The sequence below is a fragment of the Cucurbita pepo genome, chromosome LG15 (genome assembly GCF_002806865.2).
Source record: "Cucurbita pepo subsp. pepo cultivar mu-cu-16 chromosome LG15, ASM280686v2, whole genome shotgun sequence".
Classification (NCBI taxonomy): domain Eukaryota; kingdom Viridiplantae; phylum Streptophyta; class Magnoliopsida; order Cucurbitales; family Cucurbitaceae; genus Cucurbita; species Cucurbita pepo.
The window spans coordinates 1,464,194-1,489,504 of NC_036652.1; the positions used below are offsets into that span (position 1 = coordinate 1,464,194).

General features: G+C 36.9%; 4 protein-coding genes across 7 annotated transcripts in view; 3 read left to right on the forward strand and 1 right to left on the reverse strand.

Annotated features, from left to right (window-relative positions):
- The first annotated feature begins 116 nt into the window (after positions 1-116).
- Positions 117-9,238, forward strand: LOC111811409 (4-coumarate--CoA ligase-like 6). Of its 3 annotated transcripts, XM_023698235.1 has the most exons (9): positions 119-256; positions 350-454; positions 946-1,002; positions 4,466-5,563; positions 6,608-6,797; positions 6,923-7,068; positions 7,925-7,992; positions 8,766-8,868; positions 8,967-9,238. In XM_023698235.1, exons 3-9 carry the CDS (start codon positions 1,000-1,002, stop codon positions 9,078-9,080), a joined length of 1,722 nt encoding a protein of 573 aa, XP_023554003.1. In that variant the 5' UTR covers positions 119-256; positions 350-454; positions 946-999; the 3' UTR covers positions 9,081-9,238. The 3 variants fall into 3 exon arrangements, with proteins under 3 accessions (XP_023554005.1, XP_023554003.1, XP_023554006.1); XM_023698237.1 differs by lacking the exon at positions 946-1,002 and having other exon boundaries at positions 117-256; XM_023698238.1 differs by lacking the exons at positions 119-256; positions 350-454; positions 946-1,002 and adding an exon at positions 4,131-4,367.
- Positions 9,239-10,332: 1,094 nt separating this feature from the next.
- Positions 10,333-15,656, forward strand: LOC111811410 (plastidal glycolate/glycerate translocator 1, chloroplastic-like). Its single transcript, XM_023698239.1, has 8 exons — positions 10,333-10,823; positions 10,917-11,232; positions 12,181-12,442; positions 12,565-12,680; positions 13,170-13,279; positions 13,917-14,094; positions 14,239-14,368; positions 15,301-15,656. The coding sequence occupies exons 1-8, from the start codon at positions 10,386-10,388 to the stop codon at positions 15,449-15,451; spliced, it is 1,701 nt and encodes a 566-aa protein (XP_023554007.1). The 5' UTR covers positions 10,333-10,385; the 3' UTR covers positions 15,452-15,656.
- Positions 15,657-16,621: 965 nt separating this feature from the next.
- Positions 16,622-20,133, reverse strand: LOC111776489 (phosphoribulokinase, chloroplastic-like). Its single transcript, XM_023655945.1, has 5 exons — positions 19,247-20,133; positions 19,088-19,172; positions 18,927-19,011; positions 17,843-18,087; positions 16,622-17,099 (listed from the first exon to the last, which is right to left on the reverse strand). The coding sequence occupies exons 1-5, from the start codon at positions 19,807-19,809 to the stop codon at positions 16,848-16,850; spliced, it is 1,230 nt and encodes a 409-aa protein (XP_023511713.1). The 5' UTR covers positions 19,810-20,133; the 3' UTR covers positions 16,622-16,847.
- A 2,495-nt stretch (positions 20,134-22,628) lies between these two features.
- Positions 22,629-25,311, forward strand: part of LOC111776281 (DEAD-box ATP-dependent RNA helicase 5-like) — a 6,893-nt gene continuing 4,210 nt past the window's right edge. For both annotated transcript variants that reach the window (XM_023655693.1, XM_023655694.1), the window contains exons 1-4: positions 22,629-23,218; positions 23,297-23,421; positions 24,127-24,234; positions 24,542-24,622. In XM_023655693.1, the coding sequence (XP_023511461.1) occupies positions 22,732-23,218; positions 23,297-23,421; positions 24,127-24,234; positions 24,542-24,622 (801 nt within the window). In that variant the 5' untranslated portion in view covers positions 22,629-22,731. The remainder of the gene's footprint in view (positions 23,219-23,296; positions 23,422-24,126; positions 24,235-24,541; positions 24,623-25,311) is intronic.

A 25,311-nucleotide genomic window follows, 5' to 3' on the forward strand; every position in this document is an offset into this window, starting at 1 on the left:
GAAGGTTGAGAGGGCAATTTGGGTATTTCACTCAGTAGCGAAAGTTTCGAAAATTTTGCGTGAAAGCCAAATTTCCTTCGACACGGGGTTTTCGCCTATAAAAACCTGATTCTGTTACATCTTGCGCTTGCTCGTCCCTAGCTCGTCCCTGATTTCCGGTACTCCCATGCCGCCACGAAAAGTCTAGGCAATCGTCGCTGGCGGCCTCTCTTGCGCCTCAGATTCGCGCGATTTCTTACTTTCGACGTTTTGTTTTGTGAGTTTTTTTTTTTTTTCCGATTCTTGCTCGTCTGTTTGTTAATTTCTTGTTGTTTTACATTTTCCTGAACCTGTTAAGTTGCCTCTGTAGGATGCGCGATTCGATGGCGTAGGTTAGGAGCCTGGAGATTTGTCCAGAAAATCTTCTTCGTTGATCTCGAACGAACAGAGCGAGAAGATCTGTGTGCTGAATACGGTAACTGTTCTTGTTTGGATTTAAATGCTCATATTCTGTCTCGAACTTTCGCGTTTTGTTTGTTCTTTATTCTGCGTTTCGATCTATTGAACTTTTTGGTTGAAAAATTGTTTCCGTCATTGTGTTGATTTTAGTTTTAAGCTGCTCGTTTACAGATCGATACCTATACTTACATACATTGCTGAAATGCTGAAATGCTGAAATAGAACATTTCGGATGTGAAATCAGAATATATTTTGAAACGAAACGAAAAACTCAGGAACAAGTTCTTTGAGTTCCGAGTTTAAAATTAATATTTTCCTCTACTTTTTTTTCTCTCTTTTTCCGAGGGTTGCTATCTACCGCAAATTTGTTTATAAAATATATCTATTTTCTTCTCTGGTCAATTGTCTATTTTGCCATGCATAGGCTACTGACATACAAGACCGACTTTCTTTTCTCCTTTTTAGGGATCTGAACAGAACTCTTTTGTTTCTTTCGCTTGTATATAGTTAAGGAACGAACTTGCCCTCACGTGATTAAGTACAGCTCCTCGTTGATTCCACATGGTAATTAGGCGATTCATTGTTTTTCTTTTCTTGATTTGATTTGATTTGATTTTTATTTTTTTTTAATATAATTTCATTGATTTGATGAGTAGTCTAGCTTTGTTCTGTTTTTCGTTATTCGAATTTTCTATTTTAACCAGTTGATATTAATTCCTAAACTTTTAAAAAATCAATAATTTCCATCTTTGATATATTTTGGTTCTTCTTACCTTAAATTTGTCTTCTTCTTCTTTTTCTTTTTCTTTTTTTTTTTTTTATATTTATTTATTTTTTTTATTTTATGAAATCATCTTTTTTTTGTTAAAGTTTAACGATTAAATAAAAATTTTAAAAATTTAGAAACTAAAATACAATAAATTCCAAAATTCATATACTATAATGATAATTTTAAATGATCATGAATTAAAATAAAATAAAATTGTAAGATTAAAATAATATATATTAGAACTAGAGTGCTTGTAGCCAGTTGTATTTCTGGTATTTGATGGGTTTGATTTTGTCTTTTATTTTGAAGGGTTTTTTTTTAAGAAAAAAAAAATCAAAATTTCAGATCGCCATTGATTTTAAATTACTTGCCTTCTTTATCATTTTGCGTTCAACAACATGGAAGAACGTTTCATACATATCAAAACTCTCCCAAATTCAAGGTCGTTTACATTCTTCTTCCTCTCCTTCCTCTCCGGCCGAAATCTCCGCCACCGACCACCGTCGGCGTGTTTTCGCTCTTCCATTTGTCTCTCTTACTCTTCTAGAAGCTCACCGCCATCACCGTTCTCCTTGTTTGGCCTCCCTTCAAAATTGGTCGAAATGTTTCCGATCTAAATTGTTTTTGTTTGAGAGATCTGGAAGTGTAAGAAAGTGAATTAGTTTTGAATGAAAATTATTAATAGTTTGTTTCTGTTTTAAAATTTAAAAGTGTTTCAACGATAAAGACTTTTATTTCATATTATTTTAAAAATTTTATGGATATTTTTTTACATAAATTAGTAATAATTTCCATTCAAAACTAGTACTAACATTTTTAAATTATTTTTTTAGGGTCGGATTGAAATATTTATGTGTACGTTTATTAATTTAGTCATTTATAATATATATAATATTATTTATTTTTTATTAATTAAATAAAAGCTATAAATTTAAAATATAAAAAAAATTGAGAAATATGTTTCATAACCTTTACTTTTCTAATTGATTTCATTTTATTAACTATATTTATTTTTTTCTTTTATTCTCTCCCACAGGATTGAAAGAGAGAGATTTTAGAGTATAAGCGTATATCATGATAATCTTTAAATTAAAATGTAAAAAAAAGGAAAATAAATAAATAAAATATAAAAGTTAAAAAACCAAATAAAAAAAGGAATTTATTTTTTAAACGAATGTTCATGAGGAATCTTTACTTTTCAACTACTCACGAAAGTATAAATGTTTATTTTAAAATTATAAACTTTTTAGACGATAAAAATTTAATATAAATTTAATAAAAATTTGTATTAACTTTTTGAAGATCAGAAATATTTTTAAAGTGATTTTTAATTAATATATATTTCCATGATAATTTTGCACAATTATCACGTATTTATTTAATAATTTTATATTAAATTATTACTTTTCTCCTTTCTCTTCCGTCTTCCTCTTCTATTGCAATCCCCTGCTTCTTCTTCATGGTCCTCGCCGTCGCCGCTCCCGTTGCCAGCTCCATTGTCGTTCGGATGCACCTCCGGATTCAATTTCGGTTCCATTACGACTGTTTATTTCTTATCTTTGAGATGCTTGCTTTTGTTTTAGGGCATTGTTTTTCCATGGAGTTCTTTGAGTTAAGAAAGTCGGAGAGATTAGCACTTTTTGTTAGAAATTTGTATGTATTGTATTGGGGGAGCTATTACCCACTCACCCATATGAAGGATCCTTCTCTAATATTGAGAAATTGGGGAATGGTTAAAATTTGCTGCATCATCTTATAAGTGGACATCAGTATTCCATCGGAGGATTGGAAAACGTGGAGATTGGATCCTCCTGGCAACTTCTCTAGCGACCAATGAGTAAATTATTGATACACAGCAATTGGGCTTGGAGAAATGAGCAACCCGACTTGCGTTCAGGATTATTGGGAGGAGTAGTCCCACGTTGTCTATGGATTTATAAGTAAGAAATATTATCTCCAGTGGTACGAAGCCTTTTGAGAAGACTTAAAAAAAAGTCATGAGGTTTATGCTCAAAGTAGACAATATCATAACATTGTAAAGGTTCGTTGTTCATAACAATTTGGAAGTCTGGGCTTTGAGTTTCGGTATAAGAGAGATGTGTGGAGTTGTAACAGCCCAAACCTACTACTACTAGATATTGTCTTCTTTTGGCTTTCCTTTTAGGACCTCCCTCAAAGTTTAAAAATACATGTACATGTACTAGGGAGAGGTTTCAAAGAATGCGTTGTTTCCCTCTCCAGCTGAGGTGTGATCTCACAATCCACCCCCCCTTCAGAGCCAGGCACCGGACGGTGTGCCAGTGAGGATGTTGGGTCCCGAAGGGAGTTGGATTGTGAGATTTCACATCGATTGGAGAGAGGAACGAATGCCAATTAGGATGCTGGGTCCCGAAGGGAGTTGAATTGTGAGATCTCACATTGATTGGAGAGAGGAACGAATGCCAACTAGGATGCTGGGCCCTACAGGGGGTGGATTGTGAGATCTCACATCGATTGGAGAGGAGAATGAGTGCCAAAGAGGACACTGGGCCCTGAAGGGGGTGGATTATGATATGAGATCCCACATCGGTTGGTGAGGGGAACGAAACATTTTTTATAAGGGTATGGAAACCTCTCCCTAACACATGCGTTTTAAAAACTTTGAGGGAAAACCCGAAAGAAAAAACTCAAAGAGGACAATATCTGCTAGCGGTGGGTTTGGGCTGTTACCAAAATAATCTGAGTTCTAGAACTGAGTAAGTGTGGGGGGCGGGGGAGTAGTCATATAAGTTAATTTATAAGTTAATTTAATACAAATTTATTGATCTATGTAACGTGTAAGCATCAATCAAATCTCATGGGAAAATTTTGAGTATTAGCAAATTTTCATACTATTTCTATTTTAATTATGGTATCATATAAAATAGAAGAACAATATAGAAGAACAATAGTATATATTTAGAAATATTGTCAGTGAATTAAATGGTCCAAAAAGGTGGTTGATTCGAGCCTATCAACTCTAGAGCCAAGTAGGGGATTGAGTGTCTGATTATGAATTTCACTACTTACTGAAAATTCATTTATAATATAGAGTTTGACTTCTGAACTACTTAGAGGACGGCATGGTATTGCAAGTTCTTCATTGGGATACCAAGTTTACTGCTGAGCTCTAACCTGATATGTAATAACAAAATGGTCTTTTTCATTGTAGTTCAGGTTTGAGGTCTGTTTCTGAACCTTGATTGATTTTGTTTTGTTGTTTGTTCTTTTCTTTTTCAGTTTAGGACAATGGCACCACTGCTAAACGATCAATTCAGTTTTCAAACGCCAGAAAGTCAGACTGTCCAGACTAAAAAAATCCCCAACAAGTATCCTGGCTGGTATTCACCAGATACAGGAATTTGTCGTAGTGTCCATGCCTCTAGAGACTTGCCCACTGATCCATTTCTTGATGTTGCCTCTTATATCCTCTCCTTCCAACACAATGGTCGTTCAGCTCTCATTGATTCCTCCACTGGACATTCAATATCTTACAGGGAATTGTATCGTATGGTGAATTCCATGGCTTCTGGGCTCCAAAAATTGGGTGTTTCACAAGGGGATGTAGTCTTGCTTCTGTTACCAAATTCCATTTTCTATCCCATTGTTCTTCTGGGTGTGCTGTATTTGGGAGCTGTTATTACAACCATGTTTCCTCAAAGCAGTTCTCAAGAAATCAAGAAACGAATCAGTGAATGCAATGTGCGGCTGGCTTTTGCAACACCACAGAATGTTGGGAACTTTGAAGCATTGGGAGTTCAGGCAATTGGAGTACCAGAAAATACGAATTTGGACTTAATGAGGCCTATGGGATTTTCTTCTTTTTATGAGCTTATTTCAGGTGGTTTAGATTTGAATAAAAGACCTGTGATTAGACAGGAAGATACAGCTGCTATATTGTTTTCTTCTGGTACGACTGGAGTGAGCAAAGGGGTTCTGTTGACACATAGAAACTTTATATCTACGGTCGAGCTTTTTGTTCGGTTTGAAGCTTCGCAGTATGAGTATTTGACTACCGAGAATGTGTATTTGGCTGCTATACCAATGTTTCATGTGTATGGTCTCTCCATTTTTGTGATGGGATTATTGTCATTGGGGTCTAGTATTGTTGTAATGAGCAAATTCGATGTCAAAGAGGTGGTCATGGCCATTGATAGATTTAAAGTTACACATTTTCCTGTTGTTCCGCCAATAATGATACTTATGGCTAGGACTGCAGGGAAATTTGGTGGGCACAAATTTCGTAGTTTGAAACAGGTTTCTTGTGGGGCTGCTTCTTTGAGTAAGAAGATCATAGGGGATTTTGTGCAGGCTCTCCCTCATGTTGACTTCATTCAGGTACTGACTCTTTCATTACATCTAGCCAATTCTGTTTATGATGGGATCTGGGAATAATCTACTTGTGGATGATCATAAACTGTGTCTAAGTCAAGCAGACTTCTAATTACGTCATTCAGTCTTGCCAAGTTGTGAGATCCCACGTCGGTTGGAGAGGAGAACAAAACATTCCTTATAAGAGCGTGGAAACCTCTCTTTAGTAGATGTGTTTTAAAAACTGTGAGGCCGACGGCGAGATGTAACGGGCCAAAGCGGACAGTATCTGCTAGTTGTGGGTTTGGGATGTTACAAATGGTATCGGAGTCAAACACTGGGCGGTGTGCTAGTGAGGACGTTGGGCTCCCAAGGGGGGTAGATTGTGAGATCGCACATCGGTGAGAGAGCGGAACGAAACATTCCTTATAAGGGTTGAAACCTTTTCCTAGTAGATGTGTTTTAGAAACCATTAGGCTGACAGTGATACGTAATAGACCAAAGTGGACAATATCTGTTAGCGGTGGGTTTGGGATGTTACAAATAGTATCAGAGTCTAACACTGGGTGGTGTGCTAGCGAGGATGCTGGGCCTCTAAGGAGGGTGGATTGTGAGATCCCACCTCGGTTGGAGAGGGGAATGAAACATTCTTTATAAGGGTGTGAAAACCTCTCCCTAGTAGACGCATTTTAAAAATCGTGAGGCTGATATGATGCGTAACGGGCCAAAGCAGACAATATCTGCTAGCGGTGAGTTTGTGATGTTACAAGTGGTATCAGAGCCAAACACTGGGCGGTGTGCCAGCGAGGACGCTGGTCCCCAAGGGGGTGGATGGTGCGATCCCACGTTGGTTGGAGAGGGGAACAAAACATTCTTTATAAGGGTATGAAAACCTCTTCCTAGTAGACGTGTTTTAAAAACCGTGAGGCTGCACGATACGTATCGAGTCAAAGCGGACAATATCTATTAGCGATGGGTTTGTCATATTACAATCTTATTTGGAACCGATGAATTTTAGCTTAGAATGTTGATAGTTTTAAACGTGCTTGAATTTGGTGTATTCATTGTTAGGGATATGGCATGACTGAAACCACAGCCGTTGGCACCCGTGGCTTCAATACCAAAAAGGCTCAAAACTATTTGTCTGTTGGACTCTTAGCACCAAACATGGAAGCTAAAGTTGTTGATTGGGTTAGCGGATCTATCATGCCGCCTGGTAAAACCGGCGAACTTTTGTTACGCGGACCTGGTTTAATGAAAGGTTTGAAGGATTCTTTCTAAAACTGTCCTAAGATCTTGTTAAACTACCATTAACCCAGAAGTTCACGCTTCATCTGTTGATATATCGGTTTTTTTCGTTTCGTTTCGTTTTTTTGGCCTTTACAGGGTACTTGAATAATCCCGAGGCAACAATGTCCACAATAGACCAAGAAAATTGGCTACATACTGGAGACATCGTCTACTTTGACCGAGATGGATACTTGTATGTTGTTGATCGTTTGAAGGAGGTTATAAAGTATAAGGGCTTTCAGGTACAGAACAGTGATCGATACTTTCATGTTTTTTACTTCGTTAAAGATATACTACTTAAGCTTATGAGTCTCCTGCAAGTCTAGACTGAAATTTTAACTCCTCAGCCAACTAAAGTTAGATAATTTCGAAAAAAATTTAACCTTAAGCCTTGTTCTTTCGCTCTTCCCGTGCTTGTGATTAGAGATTTTATTTTATTCGCGAGAACTCACCCCGAACGGGGAGGGAATTTCCCATTTAGACGAAGAGTGGGGAGGGCGTGAGGAACATTTTTTTCCTGTTAGATAAATCGGGTCCCCACCCCGTAAACATCTCTGCTTGTGTTTAGAGATGTTCATTTTATTTGCAAGGACCTGCCCTGAATGGGGAGGGAGTGAGGAACATTTTTTTTCGGTTAGATAAGTGGGGTCCCCACCCCGTAGACATCTCTACTTGTGATGTGTCAATACTTGAAAGAACTTTGTGAATTCTCCACAAGCTCTACCCGTGCTTGTGATTAGAGATGTTCATTTTACCTACAGGCACTCGACCCGAACAAATAGAAAATTTTATGTTTTGACAGGGAATAGGGAGAGATCAGGGAACATTTTCTCCCCGTTTGTTCCCTCCGTTAGATAAATGGGGTCTCTGCCCCGTAGAGATGTCTCTACTTGTGATGTGTCAATAATTAAAGAGCTTTGTGAATTCTCCACACGAAATAAGCTTTTTAACGCTGTCTTTTCCAAATTTTTCTGATAATAGAAGTGCACTTTTATAGAATTGTTATTTGTAAAATGTAATTGATATTCATCGCATCTAGTGTTCTTCAAAACTAAATTTATGAGTAATCATGATAAATTTGGTTCTGTTCTTTTGTAGATCGCTCCTACTGATTTGGAATCAGTGGTGATCACACATCCAGAAGTTCTTGATACTGCAGTAGCTGCGTAAGTATTCTTCAAAACACGCCTTTAGATATTGTCTTCTTTAAGCTTTTCCTTTCGAGGTTCCCCTCAAGATTTTGATTTTAAAACGTATCTGCTATGAAGAGATTTCCACACCCTTATAAAAAATGCTCCGTTCCCCTATCTTTCTGAAGCCATAATCTATCGTTCCCCTACGTCGCCTAGAATGTCATTCTATTGAGAGTAGTAAACAGTGACCATCAAGACTTATTCTGCTATACAGCTTTAGATAATATACCTGATCTCAATGGGGCATGTCAAGGTGAGTCACAAGGTATACGATACTTTACCAAAAACAAAGTCTACAGGATCTAAAACCCGACTACTCTTATACCATTTGTAATAGCCCAAGCCCACTGCTAGAATATATTGTCTTCTTTGAACTTTCCTTTTTAGGGTTACCCTCAAGGTTTTAAAACGCGTCTGCTAAGAAGAGATTTTCACCCCTTTATATAGACCCCTTTATATAGAATGTTTTATTCTCCTCTCCAACCGATGTGGGAACAAGTCTCATATGTGATGTTCGGGATAATTATGAACTACGATTGGCAACTAGGAAACACAACACTCAAACACAGAACAAGATTCGTGAAAAGAATGTTACTTAGTTTTAAGATTTACTAAACTACATAGACTAAATTCGATCATTTAAAAATACCGAGACTAAAATAGAATGAAACTCAATATATGGACCAAAATGGTATTTTACTCTAAAGAAAACCGACGTCGATCCTTTTCCGGTTTTCTTTTTACAGGGCCGAAGATGAAGAATGTGGGGAGATTCCAGTGGCATTTGTGGTGAAAAAGCCAGGAAGCTCACTCTCACAGAAAGATGTCATCGATTATGTTGCTCAACAGGTTTGCCATACTTGAAATCCATTCCATTTTCAGCACTAAAAATGCAAGAAATGTAAACCCCACAATGAATTTCTGGCATCATTTCTGGGCTCTTACAGGTTGCGCCGTATAAAAAGATCAGAAAAGTGGTGTTTACAGAATCAATACCCAAATCTGCTGCTGGCAAAGTACTGCGTAAGGAACTGGGGAAGCACTTGCCGTCTAAACTCTGAGATAATATCCCATTGTTCTTCCTTCTATTCCTTAATATTTTGGCTGTGTGCTGTCCATAAGTAAGTAAGATTTGTGCTAGTTGCGACGATTCCCTATTACCACCTTATCCTCCATTCTTTTAATAAGTTTGAAAGGCGAGCTTTTGGTTTGGTATCTACTCGGGTTTTTAAATTTTCGATTTTGTGTTGGTCGTTTAAATTTTTAGTTTAGTCGTTGATTCTTTTAATAAGTTTATGAACTAAAGAAGTGTTTGGTTCTAAAATCCTCATTTTTAGAACTTTGTGGAAAGTTTACTCGAGTTTAGGTTAGTTTGGTCTTTAGGTTTGAAAATGTGTGCTAATTAAGTTTAAAAGGTGTTCAGTGTAGGGGTGTACACGGGTTGCGTTTGATTGGGTTGGAATTTTTTTTTTGTTGGACCAACCTGAAATTTTGGATTGATTGAGTGGATGACTGGAACAACTTAGATAGAGTTTACAATCTAATTAAAAAATAATAATAATATAATCTTATCCTTAGTATATGTTACATTCATGACTAAAATCTCGTAAAGTTCAAATATTAGTGAGTTATATGTTATAGTGCATCATTATCATAAACGTTAAATATTCTTAATTTTTTTAAAAGTAGAGTTGTGGTACAACCATATTTTTGGATTGGTCAGGTTGGCTCGACTAAAAAAGTGTCAATTTATGCATCAATAAAAAATTTAATCCAACCTAGTGAAAAAATCTAACGAACCCAACCTAACCCAGTCTTTATGATTTATATTTGACTAGAGTCAATTAGGAGTGATTTCGTAAACGAGACTTTATAGTGTGAAGTGACAGAAATACACTTGTAAATACTTTTGTTAGAAATATACTTGTAAATACTTTTGTTATAGCGGTTGACTACCATTCGAGGATTCAGACTCATCTAGAGTTTTTTTTGTGATATATCTATCTATTATAATCATTCCATTGACCCGGACCCACATGAACTACCCAACTTAAATCATAAACATTGTGTTTAGTTAAATTTTAGAAAAATAAAAAATTTGATCCAATTTGCAGATCAACTCGACCAATTCGAATATGTATAAAATCACTCGACACGGTACAGCACACGATCGACATAGTCCCATTATTGTATTTTGACCATTTAGGTAAAGTCTCTNTTTTTTTTTTTTTTTTTGTCAAATTTACTATGAAGATTTTTATACCATTTTTTTTTTTACCAAAATTAGCGGGGACAGTAAAAATTACAAACCAAAGTTAGGATACAAACGGCAACACTTGATTATCTCCTTCAGTGAAAGAAGACACATGTCAAATCATAAAGATCTGAGTGCGGTCCATCCTCTGATTCATCAACGGCCACTCAACGACTTCCCGCAGCTTCCAGTCTCTGCGACACACATTTCCATGGCGGCCTCCTCCGCCACTCCTCGTCTTTCATTTTCATCCCTCTCTCTTTCCAAATTCCTCCATCCATCAGTCCCTCTCGCACTCCATTCGAATCCATGGCCTCAATTTCGTCCGTCCAATTCCAAAAAATCTCCAATTCCTTTCAATCGCAGCTCTCGAGCTGTTCATAAATCCCACTCTCCCACTGAATTAAACAGAATCCTCTTCACAGTCCCCTGTTCCAATCGAAGATTTCTGGCTATGGAGTCTTCCGAAACTTTGCCTACTTTCAGAGAAGGTCTTCTGAAATCGGCCGCCGCGGATGGAGCTACCACTTCTTCGTCTCTCTCTCAAAGTGTAAGCATTAGAAGATGGATTTGGTTCTTTTTTCTTTGAGGTTTCGGATCGTGATTTTGTTGTATTGTGTGATTTTTCGTTTTTGCTCTGTAGGTGTTTGGGGTAATTCATTTGGTTGCTTCTCTTGGAATTATTCTTGCGATTGATAATCTCTTGAAAGGGGCTTTTGTGGCTGCTGCGATTAAGTTTCCCAGTGCGTTGTTTGGGATGTTTTGTATCTTTTCTGTTTTGTTGGTTCTTGATTCTACTGTTCCTTCTGCTGCAACTGGTGTTATGAACTTCTTTGAACCAGCTCTCTTGTTTATTCAGAGGTGGCTTCCTTTGTTCTATGTTCCATCCTTGGTTATTTTGCCTTTGTCTGTCAAGGACATCCCTGCGGCGTCTGGGATCAAAATTTGTTTCATAATAGGTACTGAATTTGTTATCGTCTATGGCATCTCAACTGTGAGAATTTGATTTAAGAAAATCTTAAACGAACCTTACATGTCCTTTGGGGTTGCTTGGTTACTCCTATCCACTTAATGTTATGTGATTTCTGTGTTTTGTAGTAATACTAAGACCTACTCAAGGTCCATGTTCGAATCTTCAAGTGAACTTAATAAAGAAAACTCTTGATGTCTCTTGTAACGGCTCAAGCCCACTGCTAGCAGATATTGTCCTCTTTGGGCTTTCCATTTCAGGCTTTCCCTCGAGGCTTTAAAATGCGTCTACTAGGAGAGGTTTCTATACCCTTATAAAGAGTGTTTCATTCTCCTCCCCAACCGATGTGGGATCTCACAATCCATCCCACTTTAGGGCTCAGCGTCCTCGATGGCATTCGTTCCTTTCTCCAATCGATGTGGGACCCAACCAAATCCACCCTTCTTCGGGACCCAGCGTCCTTGTTGGCACATCGACTCATGTCCACCCCCTTCGAGGTTCAGCCTCCTCGCTGGCACATCATCCGGTGTCTGGCTCTGATATCATTTGTAACGGCCCAAGCCCACCGCTAGCATATATCGTCGTCTTTGGGCTTTCCCTTTTGGGCTTCCCCTCAAAACTTCAAAACGCATCTACTAGGAAGAGGTTTCCACACCCTTATAAAGGGTGTTTCGTTCCTCCCCCAACCGATATGGGATCTCACAAGTTGAGCTTTCGGGCGAGCTAAAATTTAGTTGTTTCCCTGCTGTTAACATCTTTATGGAATTCCTTTTGAGCATGAAATATGTTTTTGTTTCAGTTCTCAATTCACATATGTAAGCATGGACTAGTTTCTTTGTAAACTATAGATAATCGTCTACCACTTTTTCTCTCTTCCCCTCTATGGATGTTTGAGTTTCAGTTTGCTGACCCTCTTCTATTCGTTGGTTCTTTGCAGCTGTCGGCTGGCTAGCTACTCTGTGTGTTGCAGGATATATGGCTATAGCTGTTAGAAATGTTGTAAAAACGGAAATGATTGATGCTAAGCCGATGAAAAAACCATCTCCCTTTTCTTCAGTTGAAATGTGGAGTTGGACTGGAATTTTTCTGGTGTCATTTGTTGCTGCTTTGCTTTATCCAACAGCTCTAGGGACAAGTGCTCGAACATTCCTTCCGTTTCTCCTCGCCTCGACCGTGTTAGGCTACATTGTGGGTTCTAAGTAAAGTTCTATTATCCTTAGCTGAAGAAAGCTGAAAAGGATAAAATACCCTTTTACTATTCTTATATGGGTTTTACTTCTTGTACTTTGCATCTAATAGTTTTTTGATATATGATTGTCAGTTTACCGGGCAGTGTTAAGACAGTTTTCCACCCAATCATCTGCTGTGCAGTCTCTGCTGATCTTGCTGCACTGGCTTTTGGATACCTCTCCCGCACTGGGCTTGATCCAATTCTAGGTATAATCTACTGTTTCAAGATAGTTGCTACGTTTTGATCTCTCTCTTTAGTTGACAGTTCAATTAGTAGCAGATTGCAGTTAACTTTTTGTTTCTTAGATTGATTTCATGTAAAACTTTTGAAAGTTTCTCCCTTGTCCTCCCATGAAGTTGGTGTTAGAATACAAAAAAAAAAAATATAGTTTCGATATTGTAACAGCTGAAGCCCATCGCTAGCAGATATTGTCCTCTTTGGGCTTTCACTTCCGGGCTTCCCCTCACGGTTTTAAAACGCACGTGCTAGGGAGAGGTTTCCACACCTTTATAAAGAATATTTCGTTCCCCTCTCCAATCGGATCTCACATATACCACACTATATTTAGATTAATGGTTCTATGACTTATGTAGATGGATACTTGAGTTCACTCTTTTTGTGCACTGAGTTTTATAGTTCGTATCTCACTATTATGCAAATAATGTTTGTATGACTGTTAATCTATAAAATTTCAGCTTCATATTTGACAAAGGTATCATCTAACCCTGGAGCTGGTGATGTTCTAATGGGATTTTTGGGATCTGTTATCCTCTCCTTTGCTTTCTCAATGTTCAAACAGAGAGAGGTAATTGTCTTTCTTATTGATCACATTTAATGAGCTGAACTTCCTGTTTGTGCATAACATGGTTTGATCTTAGAAAACCTAATTCAATGAATTTAAGTAAAGTTTTGTTTTGGCTGGTAAGTGCAATACGTGGTGGTCACCACTAGCAGATATGGTCTTCTTTGGGCTTTCCCCTCTCCAACCGAAGTGAGATCTCGCAATCCCACCCTCCTTAGGGGCCAAGCATCCTCACTGGCACGTCGCCCGGTGTATGGCTCTGATACCAACTGTAACAACTTGAGGCGCTCGTAGATATTGTCCTCTTTGGGCTTTCCCTTCCGTGCTTCCCCTCAAGGTTTTAAAACACGTCTGTTAGGAAGAGGTTTCCATACGCTTATAAGAAATGTTTTGTTCCCCTCTCCAACCGATGTGGGATCTCACAATACCATCATGACTATTACGTATAGAGAAACTCCCATCCAATAATGATGTCCATGAGAATAAACTTTACGTTCCAAAAGTTTTCCTTTTCTCATTTGAGCTTTATTAAGAACAATGGAAATGATAAAATTAGGGATGAAGAACCTCCAGATTACATTTGGCGCAGGGAATACTGTATTAGTATTTCAATATTTGAAATCTGTGTTGTATTTTGCAGCTCGTTAAAAGGCATGCGGCTGAGATTTTTACCTCTGTCATTATCTCAACCATATTCTCGTTGTACTCGACTGCTCTTGTTGGACGTTTTATCGGATTAGAACCGAACTTAACTGTTTCCATTCTACCAAGATGTATAACTGTGGCATTGGCACTTAGCATTGTGACATTCTTTGAAGGTACACAAAATAGTTAGCAAAATGTTTAGCCGCAACATGTCTGGATGCTCATAATTGTTATCTCAAGCTGTTCTTCTGTATGATACTCAACTAGCTCAGTTCATAGCATAGATTTCTGACGTTTCTGTTCTTTCCTGGTTGTAGGCACCAATGCATCTGTCACCGCTGCTGTGGTTGTTGTAACTGGTCTGGTTGGGGCAAATTTTGTCCAAGCTACCCTTGACAATCTGAAGTTCCGTGATCCTATCGCTCGGGGAATTGCAACTGCTTCTAGGTATGTGCTATGTGTCACGGTTATGCTTGACGGTAACAAGTTGTTTTCATGCATAGGGAGTGAAACCCATATCCGATATTATACAACATGCTCATAATTATGTCAAATTCTCCTCGATCCCATTTCCTTTAATCTTTTTGTTTAGGAATCACGAATCTTCACAATAGTATGATATTGTCTACTTTGAGCATAAGCTCTTAAATCTTTTTGTTTAGGAATCACGAATCTTCACAATAGTATGATATTATCTACTTTGAGCATAAGCTCTTATATCAATGGAGATGTATTCCTTACTTATAAACCCATGATCATCCCCTTATTTAGTTGATGTGGGCTCTTCTCCCAACAATCCTCCCTCGAGCAAAGTACACCATAGAATTCCCCAAAGGCCTATGGAGCCCTCGAACCACTTCCCCTTGATGGAGGTTCGACTCCTTCTTTGGAGCCCTCAAACAAAGTACACCCTTTGTTTGATACTTTAGTCACTTTTGACTATACCTTCGTAGCTCACAATTTTTTTGTTCGACATTTGAGGGTTCTATTGACATGGCTAAGTTAAGGGCATGACTCTGACACCATGTTAGAAATCACAACTCTCCACAGTGGTATGATATTGTCCACTTTAAGCATTAGCTTTCATGGTTTTGCTTTTGGTTTCCCCAAAAGGCCTCATATCAATGGAGATGTATTTCTTACTTATAAATCCATGATCATCCCCCTCGACACTTTTTCTTAATGTGATTATATAACTCAATTCCCGCTTTTGTTATAGCCTCGCTTCAGTAATCTTTGAATTGTCAACAGAAACTTGAAAATCAAATCATTGTGTTCATCATTATGTTAGGCATTGTTGTCAAAAAAACAAAGTGAATCTACTAGTGAGTTTTAATGTGTTTACCATTGAGTTGATCCACAATTTGTTCGTGTTTCAGCGCACACGGGCTCGGAACAGCAGCGTTATCGGCTAAGGAACCCGAAGCTCTACCGTTCTGCGCCATTGCCTATGCTTTGAATGGAATTTTTGGCTCTTTGCTTTGCTCACTTCCATTAGTTAGGCAAAGCTTGATTGCCATTGCTGGATGATATAAAGCCAGTCTCTTGCTCACTGTCATTGCTAAACTGTCTGGTAGAAAGAAAATCATAGAAGCATGGAGTTTTTACAGGGAACAACTAGTTCATTCATTTAAAAGCTTCATTTTTCTGCAGTTCATACTTAGAATGTAATGTTCTGACAGTGCTGTAACTATTTTTATTTTGCTGAAATAGAAAGGAAGAAAATATATGCTTATGCATAAACGTCCCACGAACGAAATAAAGTGTCTTAATTATGGTACAAAAAAAAAAAAATACGATTTCATAGTATTTTTTAATTTTATAGTATTATTTTTAAAATGTTAAATTACATTCAATAGAGTTATAACATTAACATTTCAATTGTCCTGAAGCTAGTGTAAGATTTATTTTCAAGACTATAAATAATCATTTATGTTCGATTATGGATATTAAAATGAAAGTGGCATATTTCTAAATTTTTAAAAATCTTGCTCTACCAACTGAGTGATACTGGTCGTTTCTCTGTCGACACATTAGACGTATTTTCAATAGCGGATTTGAACCGGTGACACGAAGATTTTCAGTCTTTTGCTCTACCAACTGAGCGATACCGACCATTTTCTTTTCGACACATTATCCTTATTTGGGCTTTAAAGGGACTAACTAGTAAAAAGGTCCAAAACCAAATACGATCTTAAAAACCAATCGTGTTCCGGTAAAAAATCTCAATATCGTATTCGTTTAGAACAAAAACAAAAATTTACTTTACCAATTTACTTTACTGGTAAGAAGTTCCCTTGGTACCTTTGTGAAATTGTACTTTTAATTATCAGTATATGGATAAAAACTATCTATGTTATTTTTGAAAGTTCCATCCCTGTAATAAAAATAAGGGTATATTTGATTAAAAAAAAAATTAAAATGTGTTTTTGAACTTTTATTAATTTTTAAAAATATTTAAGTATTAACAAAAACTTTTTGAAACTATTTTTAAAATACTTTTTAAATTAAAATAATTTTTTTAAAAAAAATATTAATGATTTACATTTTTTTTTAAAATTTAAGAATATGTTTTGAATTTTTTAAAAGTATAGTAATATTAAATTTTTTTAATAATTTCGTGATAAAGTAAAAAGCTTAGGATATTTTTATTAATTTAATAGAAATAGATATATAATTCAGTTATAAACGAAACCAATCTCTGCAAAAACTTGGAATTTCCATTTCATTTCTGCTTTCGATTCTTTATGGGAATTTTTTCTTTACATCAGAAATCTCCAGCGATCAAGAAATTTAGAACAACAAGTGATTGTAAAGCAGCATAAGAAGCTCAGACTATAACGATCGATAAACACAAAGCTTGATTTGAAAGCCAAATCCAGAAATCGGCCGGCGACTGAGAAACGCCTCTCGCGACGCCCTAACTTCAGGCTTTTGCGGCCTCCACCGGCACCTTGGCCCTGCTGGCGGAAATCTGCTCGTACAGATCTCTGATCTTCAATCCGACGACGGTTTGGAAGAATCCCGTGCCGTTGTTGCTTCCGGGGAACTCCGAGTGCTTCAGCATCTGTTGAGTCACTTCGCCGTAGAATTTTGTCGACAAGTTGCTTAGATGGCTTTCCACATAGATCAGTTCGTCCAGTCTGTCGAACTGCCCGTCCATTTCCAGTACGGATACCTGAAATTCCCCATTCAGACATTTCATCAAACACTTGGTATGCCTCAATTTCGCTTTTCTAATTTTTGTTTGTGATTTGAACTTTTAACTATTCAACTTGCCATCGAGTAAAACTCAAATATCAAACATTTTTAAATTACAAAACATAATTTGTTACGAACATCAAATATGGTTAATGTTCACAATGATCTTAAGATAGGGTTGGATTGGATTGTGAACCATATTCTTAGATTGATCGGGTTAATACGACTAAAAAAAGTTCCATATAGATATTGTCCTCTGCAACCGATGTGGGATCTCACAATCCACCCCCTTAGGAGTCCAGCGTCCTCATTGGCACACCATCTAGTGTCTGACTCTGATACTACTTATAACAGCCCATGCCTACCCCTAGCAGATATTGTTCGCTTTGACCAGTTATTTATCATTGTCAGCCTCACGGTTTTAAAACATGCAACCAATGTGGGATCTTACAAATAATGATATACATTTTAATGAACGTGTTCTTCCTATGTACGTGCCTAAATTTGTAAAAAAAAGACTATCACTATGTCCATGTCTTGTTGATTTATATCTCATATCTATATTTGTGATCTTAGAATTTATTAATAGTTTCAAAAAGGTGTCCAAAAGTTAGTCGAACACGATTCTAAGAACTTCACGAACGGTTTTCGAAAATATTTTCCTAAGATAAAAACAAGAAACAAGAAACGAAAACATCCCGAACAAGTTGTAGTGATTACCTCATGGCCATAGTAAGATTCAGGGCCATAGGAGAACTTGATGCCAGGGTAAGAACAAGTGAGCTTTCTTCCACAAGGTATCCATGAAACTGTGGAGCCTTCATCAAACAAATAAACTGGGTTAAAAAACTCAACCCCTTCCTTCATTATCAGCCTAACTCTCAGAACTTTCCCTTCATTATCATCTGGAATCAGATTTGTTGGTAGCACTTCTATCACTGCATCTGCATACTGCTTCTGTGGGTCTGCAAAATTCATATAAACATCACTCCTTATTATGAATTTTGATTTAAGATATATTTGTGGAATATATGTTGTTGTATAACTGTACTGAGTTAAAGAATATATTTTATAAAGCTGTAATTGTAACAGCGTAAGCCACAGCTAAGAGATATTGTCTTCTTTGGGCTTTCTCTTCTGAGTTTTTCCTTACGGTTTTAAAATGTGTCTACTATGGAGAGAGTCTAGCCCTACTCCAACTAGTGTCTTGCACCGTCCGGTAACCTGACTCTGATACCATTTGTAACAGCCCAAGCCCACCACCGGCAGATATTGTCATCTTTTGACTTTTCCTCAAGGTTTTAAAACGCATCTACTATGGAGAGAGTCTATCTCTACTCCGACCAGTGTCTCGCACTGTCCGGTAACTTGGCTCTGATACCGTTTGTAACAGCCCAAGCTCGCTAGCAGATATTGTCCTCTTTGGACTTTCCCTACTGGGTTTCCCCTCAAGTTCACCGCTAGCAGATATTGTCTTTTTTGGGCTTTAAGGTTTTAAAATGCGTCGGCTAGGAAAAGGTTTCCACACCTTTATAAGGAATGCTTCGTTCCCCTCTCCAACCGATGTGGGATTGTAATGGTTAGTATTCTTTTTCCTCTTATTTTTAGGTAGTATATTTTCTCCTTGTTTCCAGGAATTGGTTGGTAGTATATTTTCTGGTAGCTTGTATCCTATTTAAACATTGTGAACATTAATGAAGATGGTAACTTCGATCCCACTTTTGTTTCTCATTCTTAACACCTTTTTATGTATTTATAACCATAAACAACACTTCATACTACAAAAGTGCCTTAAAAATCTCACCAATATAGGCATCAAAGTCGGGTTTTCGAGCTTCGATACTTGCTTTGATGCTCTCGAGGCTGTGTCCTCTCTCAGCCATGTCCCTCTGTAAAAGTATTTGATTCAGTTAGGTTGTGAACAAATAGAGTTAGCCAAGGGAGATAATCATTTATAGGAAGAACCTGAATTTTCCAAGCAAATTTAACTTCATTGCTGATATCCAAGTAGATACTGAAGTCCAGCAGGTCTCTTACTCTTGAATCATACCTATTAGGGGAAAGGGGAAAGATTAGGCCTTGTTCTTAAAAGACACCAAAATACACAGAGATAAAGACACTTACATGGGGTGTAAGCCTTCAATGACAAGGATTTTAGGCGGCTTAATGAGCTCAGGAGGGTCAAGAAGGCCACTGACATGATTATAAATGGGCTTATCAACAGGGACACCATTTTTAAGAGCCTTAACTTGTTCATACATGAGGTCAAAATCATTGGCTTTTGGATCAAGCGCTGTGACTCCCTTTTCTTTTCTTCCTGTTCTGTCTAATGAGTGGTAGTCATCTAAGCATATCACGGTGGTTGTGTCACTGATGAGTGTGTTTGAGTCTGGATTGCCGCCCTTTGGTGGCTCAGCTGCCCCTCCAAAAACGCTTGTTAGCCTCCTCATGAATGTGCTTTTCCCACACCCTGAGTCAGCTGCTAGACCGATCACCACTGTCTGCTGGCCACCAGCTGAGCAGGTTATGACACAGGCGGTGTTGCTCAAGCTGCTGTGTCTCTCCCTTTTGCTGCTCCCCCACCTCTTTCCACTCAAGAAAACCAGCTGCTGCGGCGGCTGCTGCGGTGGCTGGTGGCTCTTCTGGTGGAAGCCCAGGAAGGATGAGTTTAATGTACAGACAGCCATTCTTTTGTTTTCCTTTGTTTTTCAGTTGTTGAGGTAGTAAGGAAGAAGAATTTGGTGTATGATTTCTTCTTCTTCCTTATCTTCTGAAATGAGGGGTGGGTTTTGGCACTTTTCTTATATGTTTTTCAAGGCTTAATTTGGAGCACAGATTGAAATAGGAGGCTGAGAATGGAGAAGAGAGAAAGGAGATTTAAACGAGCCACAAATTATCTGTATGGAAGTGTTTCAGTTCTTTTTATTCCCGAGAGAAGTAAGAACTGGTTACTGACTGGCGTAGTACTTTTTTAGTGGCTACAAACTTTAAAGAGGTTTACTTATCCGCTTAATGCAACTGGAATCGACCCGTGGAGCGTATTGGAAAACGAGTAGGAGATCTATCAGAGCGGTGCGTGTGTAGGCACGTATTGTTCGTTTTTTTATAAATATTTTGTTTTTAGTTAAGAAGAAAAGGGATATTTCCTTTTGCATATTGGAAGAGAAGAGAAGGGAAGGAGAGTGGAATTGTTGATGAGGAAGCTGTGATGTGTGTGAAGAAAAGAGGGATGGAAGAATGACAAGGAGGAGATTTGGATATGGGGTGACACGTGGCAGAAGGAGACTGGCTGGTTCAGGATTGGGTGTGGGAGGTGAGGTGAGGAATGGAGGAGAGATGGAGAGAATACAATGGCTTTCCCCATCAAATTCAATTCATTTTCAATCTTTTGGACTTTATAGACATAACTTCGTTTGGGTGCGTGTTAAAACTTATCATACCCAAAAGTAGTAGTATTATATTTTACGGGTCGTAACACATCGGTTCGTTACTGTTATGATAGACGTGTATTATCTCGAGCATGTAAGACCCTCTTGCAAGTCGTGATATTTGAACTCTAAGTCCAACTAAAGTAATATATTCACAAGTGAGTATGATAACCACCGAACCAAAAGTACTTATTCTTGAATTTATAGGGCATGTGTCTTTATAACTCTTTGTGACTCTATGTTGATTGTAAATCAGGGAGGATGAGGACGGGAAGTTTGAACGTACAACTCACCGTTGGAGACATCAATATCAAGATTCTCCTCACGGTTCAACATGGGTTCTTGTGTTTTGTCCTTACTCAAATACTTTCTTGAAAAATTTATGGGAGTTCAACCAACGTAGTATTTCTCTAAACCAAGCACATTTAGAGTTTCGATTAGAAATCAGAACCCTCCACAATGGTATGATATTGTCCACTTTGTGACTTTGCTTTTGGTTTCCCCAAAAAACCTCATACCAATAGAGATATATTCCTTATTACTATGTGATAATTCTCTTAATTAGCCAATGTAGGACTCCCTCCCAATAATCCTCCTCTCGAACAAAGTACACCATAGAGCCTCTCCTGAGCTCTATGGAGAGCTCGAACAGCCTCCCCTTAATCAAGGCTTGACTCCTCTGGAGCCCTCGAACAAAGTACACCCTTTGTTCAACATGAGTCATTTTTTACTACACTTTCGAAACTTACTGCCCTTTGTACAACACTTCAGGATTTTATTGACATGGCTAAGTTAAGAGTATGACTATGATATCATGTTAGAAATCACGGATCTCCACAATAGCATCATATTGTCCCCTTTGAGTATAAGCTCTCGTGACTTTGCTTTTAGTCTAAGAACTTATTAATATAAATAATGACTATAAATTCTCAAGATTACTCTCATTTACTCGGACTAAATATGAGAATAGTTCAATTAATTAAGACATATATCATCGACTATAAAAAATTATATTTTAAATCCCTACTTAGAGTAAGCTAAAAAAAAATCTCCAAAAATTTAGAGGAAGTGATTTTTAAGTATTTTTACTATTTATAAAAAATAATATATTTTATTTTTATTTTGTCTCTAAATATTTTTTTTATGTAGTTTTGAGCTTGAAGCATAGTTACCATTTGGTTCTACGTCTTATGATTTTACATTTTTACTCTTAGAATTTTTACTAATATTCAAATTAAGTCATTTATGTTAATTTTATATGGATTATTGTATTAAAAAAATTAAAAAATTCGTTGGTCAATATTAAAATTAATTAAAAATTTCATGTCATAATTATTATATATTAATTAAGTATTGTTTTCTAATACAATATTTAATTATTCATTAGTTTAATGATCACGAAGGATGAATATGCTTTTTTCGTTAAAAGATTTTGTTACTCGATATAAAGTCACGTTTGTTGTTAAAAGTTGTGTTATAATTAGAGGTGTTCATATAAAATATAACGATAGTTATTAAAATACTTTTGAAAATAAACCATAGTCATAAAAATTCGTTTAATTAAATCAAAATCTTTTTTTATGTAATCAAATATTTAAATATTTTTACAAAAATAATGATAATGATAATGAAATTATTTTTCATTATATGCCAATAGTTTTAAAAATGGTAAATAAAATATAAAGAGAAATTAATTTAATAAATCACTTACAAATAAATAATTTAATTTCTAAAATCACCATTTTTAATATATATATATATTTTTAAAAATTATTCTTTTTGAAAAAATATTTTAGTAGACTACTCTCATTTTTAATAAAATTTTCTACTTAAAAATATAAAATATCATAACAAATTAAATAAATAAAAATATCAAAATTCATTTTTCGAAGATATATTTTTTAATGCTCATAAAATATACCATATGGTTGCATATAAGTTATTTAATTAAGAATTATTTTTTTAAGTGTAACAAAATCGTTTTACAGTAAGAATAAAATAAATTAAAATTTAAAGTATCTGTATATAAAAATACCATACTATATTATATATTATTATAAATATTCAAAAGTCAAAAAGTCAAAACCCTAAAAATCCTCCGATTTCTCCCTCAAAACAATTAGCTTCTCGTTCGCTGATTCTCTTCGACTCCACCTGAGCCGAGTTCTACCAGACGCTGCCATGGTTGGGAAGCTCAGAGAGGACGCTGCCGTCAGCGAACCAGTGGCCCAAGAAGCTTTCGAAAAATGCGATACAAAAGCCGAGAAGAAGAAGAAGAAGAAGAAGAACAGAGACAAAGACTCGGGTTGTCAGGAGGAAAATGAAGTTAGTCCCAAGAGGAAGTTACAGGAAGGAACTGATTCAGAGATTCACAAGAAGAAGAAAAAGCACAAGAAATCGAAGGACGAAAACGTAAGCATCAATGCCTCTGACGAGAAAGAAGAGGCGAAGGTAGACGAAAATTCTACAGATGGATCCGTGGTGGTCACTGGTAAAGGTGTGAAGGAGGCAGGGTTTGTTCCGCTTAAGTCGTTTGTCGAAGCGGGACTTCCAGATGCAGTATTGGAGTGCTGTCGAACTTTCAAAAGCCCATCTCCTATTCAGTCGCACGCTTGGCCGTTCTTGTTGCATGGTCGAGACTTCATTGGAATCGCCGCAACAGGATCAGGTAATTTGTGGATTTGGCTGTCGAACATAATGTATATTGTGAAGCAGTGGATGATCTTTTAGTTATATGTGGTTTCAGGCAAGACTCTGGCGTTTGGGGTACCTGGTATAATGCATGTGTTGAACAAGAGGAAGGGCAAGATGCCGAAGGGTCGGACTCCTCTCTGCTTAGTTCTATCACCTACGAGGGAATTAGCTCAACAGGTATGTGCTTACCAATTGGAAGTCACTTGGATTGAATATTGAACTGCTGATAGTTTGCATCTAGCCTTCTATGTCAAATTATCATTATTGTTTTGAATTAGTCATGTCTGTCATTTGGCTGTACAGTTTCTGTTCTATCTTCTATCTAAGAATAAATTGACTCAAGGGAAGTACAGGAAAAGGGTTCATAAAATATGGATGTCATACGGGGCTTTTAGGGTTAGGTTAGTCTCCTATTAGGTTTGAGAAGGAAAACTGGCTAATAACCTCTGAATAATGGGAAATTAGACAAGGTTTTATGACGTGAATGGCTGACATGTAAACCTTGGTAGGGGTCGACTCGGATAGGAACCTCTTGGAACGCCATTTGCTTTATTATGGGGATGGGTCTGAACATTAATAAGTTACTGCATCTCGAGATTAATTGCATTTACAAAGTTAATTGAATATCTAAGCTTATAACTATCATAAGATGTCATCAGTTTTATGAGTTTTAATAGTATTGGAATGGAGCAGCCAATGTCCAAGAGAACTGAAATCACTGTGAATGTGTTCTGGCTGCAATGTTAGTATCATCTTATGTTGATCTTGTTGTTTTACCATTATTTCATTTCCTTCAATGAAAGTTTGCTTTCTTATTAAATAAATCTTGTTGTTTTACCACTCCGATTTGCGATTAATTATAGGCTTCATTTACTATGGCAGATTTCAAGTGTACTGCAAAATGCTGGAGAACCTTGTGGTGTGACGTCTACTTGTTTGTATGGTGGAGTCTCCAAAGGCAGCCAAATATCTTCTCTTAAATCTGGTGTTGTATGTTGTTTCTGCCTCCTCTTTGTGATTTGTGACTTTTTTCTCGATGTTGTAGATATCAATCAAGTTGGGAATTTCACTCATTACTTTACTGAGTTTTTTTCTTGTTTCACATTTTGGATGATAATATGGTGCCATTTACTTTATAATTTATATGAAACGCGCACACTCATGTCTCTCTCTCTTTCCCCCTCCCATGTTGGTTAATATAAGTCTTTGTTTCTTTTCATTTTTTTTCAAAAAGAGAAAAGAAACTGCACACAGTCTTTACCCCTTGAAAATCACACATTTATGTTCTTACACTCAGGACATTGTGATTGGAACTCCTGGACGGTTAAAGGATTTGATGGAAATGGAGGTCTGCAGACTCTCAGAAGTGTCCTTTGTGGTATGTGACTAATCTTTGGTACCATTCATATGAGAACCTGTATTTTCTTAATCTTAGCTGATAAATGGTCACTTTGAGTTAAATCTATTGATGTCTATCTCTTTTTCGGGCTTTATGTTTCTCTATTTGCCATTTTGTGCGTTTATGTAGGGTGCATGGTGTTCATGTAGAAAAAATATGCATTACAGCATGGAATTAACGTAGTTGTGTGTCATTAAATATTGAAGTATTGAAGCACGGGGTAGGTTTGCTAATCAGACATGATGCATCTATATGGGAATCTGTGAACTATAATATCTTATACCATAGAAGTTGAAAATATCATCTGATCCAATTCAGAGCATTCCTCAGAGGAGGTTTGGTTGAATGTTGGGATTTATGCCTCTCTTTGGGACTAAGAATTTTAATGAGTTTTGTTCTTAACCTCTGGTTTGGAGCCCTTTTTGTAACGTTAGATATGAGGCTTCTTTTGCTGGGCTGTCTTTTTAGGCCCTTTTTACTTATTTTTGTACTCTTTCAATTTCTATCCATGAAAGCTGGAAAAACTTTTAGTAAAAAGAGCTATAAAAATTCCAAACCCTGTGTACAACCCACTCGAGTTGATTACAAATTGGGTGTGCTTTTAACCAAAAAAAAAAAAAAAAAAAAAAAAAAAAAAAAAAAAAAAAAAAAAAAAAAAAAAAAAAAAA